General features: G+C 55.3%; 1 protein-coding gene across 1 annotated transcript; it reads right to left on the bottom strand.

The window, feature by feature from the left end:
- Window positions 1–6: 6 nt before the first annotated feature.
- On the bottom strand, window positions 7–402 carry LOC147820347 (puratrophin-1-like; the record flags this gene model as incomplete). The annotated part of the gene is made up of 2 exons (XM_087172063.1): window positions 7–137; window positions 222–402. Coding segments are annotated over 2 exons (312 nt in total), but the record flags the coding sequence as incomplete, so codon positions are not given.
- Window positions 403–669: the final 267 nt, after the last annotated feature.

The following is a 669-nucleotide window of genomic DNA, read 5'->3' as shown; positions in this document are numbered from 1 at the left end:
CCAGCATCACTTCCTGTTACCTCTGCTCTTCATGATGTAGTGAACGGCTCGGTCACTGATCGCCGCGTCGCTCGGCTGAATGTCTAGGAACGGTTTGTTCCCCACGCCCATGGACACCATCTCCTTCAGACGCATCTCTGAACACATGACACATGACATCATCGTTAGATCATTACATCACAGAGGAGGAGCTCAGAGGCACAGACCCCGCCCCTCTCTACCTTTGTTCCTGGTGGCCTGGGTCCACAGGATTCGGGCGATGTCACACGTCCAGGTGAGTTTCACATCTGGTGTGGCGGCCTGAAGGATGAAGGTCTGATTCTTGGACGTCCTCCTCCTGAACCAGATCTCGAACCGCAGCCCGCTGTCACCGGTGGACTCCGTCAAACCCACGTCAGCTGTCTGAAGGACAAACAGGATGTTAAAGTTTCAGAACAAGACGTGGTCTGTGGTCTCAGGTCTGTGGTCTCAGGTCTGTGGTCTCAGGTCTGTGGTCTCAGGTTTCAGGTCTGAGGTCTGTGGTCTCAGGTCTGTGGTCTGAGGTCTGTGGTCTGTGGTCTGTGGTCTGAGGTCTGTGGTCTGAGGTCTGTGGTCTGAGGTCTGTGGTCTGAGGTCTGTGGTCTGAGGTCTGTGGTCTCAGGTCTGTGGTCTGAGGTCTGTGGTCTGAGG

This window comes from Seriola lalandi, unplaced genomic scaffold (genome assembly GCF_002814215.2).
Source record: "Seriola lalandi dorsalis isolate HSWRI2012SDOR001 ecotype SW California unplaced genomic scaffold, Sedor1 jcf7180001965218, whole genome shotgun sequence".
NCBI classification, from domain to species: Eukaryota; Metazoa; Chordata; class Actinopteri; order Carangiformes; family Carangidae; genus Seriola; species Seriola lalandi.
Note: the sequence above shows the minus strand (reverse complement) of the source record. Positions and strands in the feature narration are given on the sequence as shown.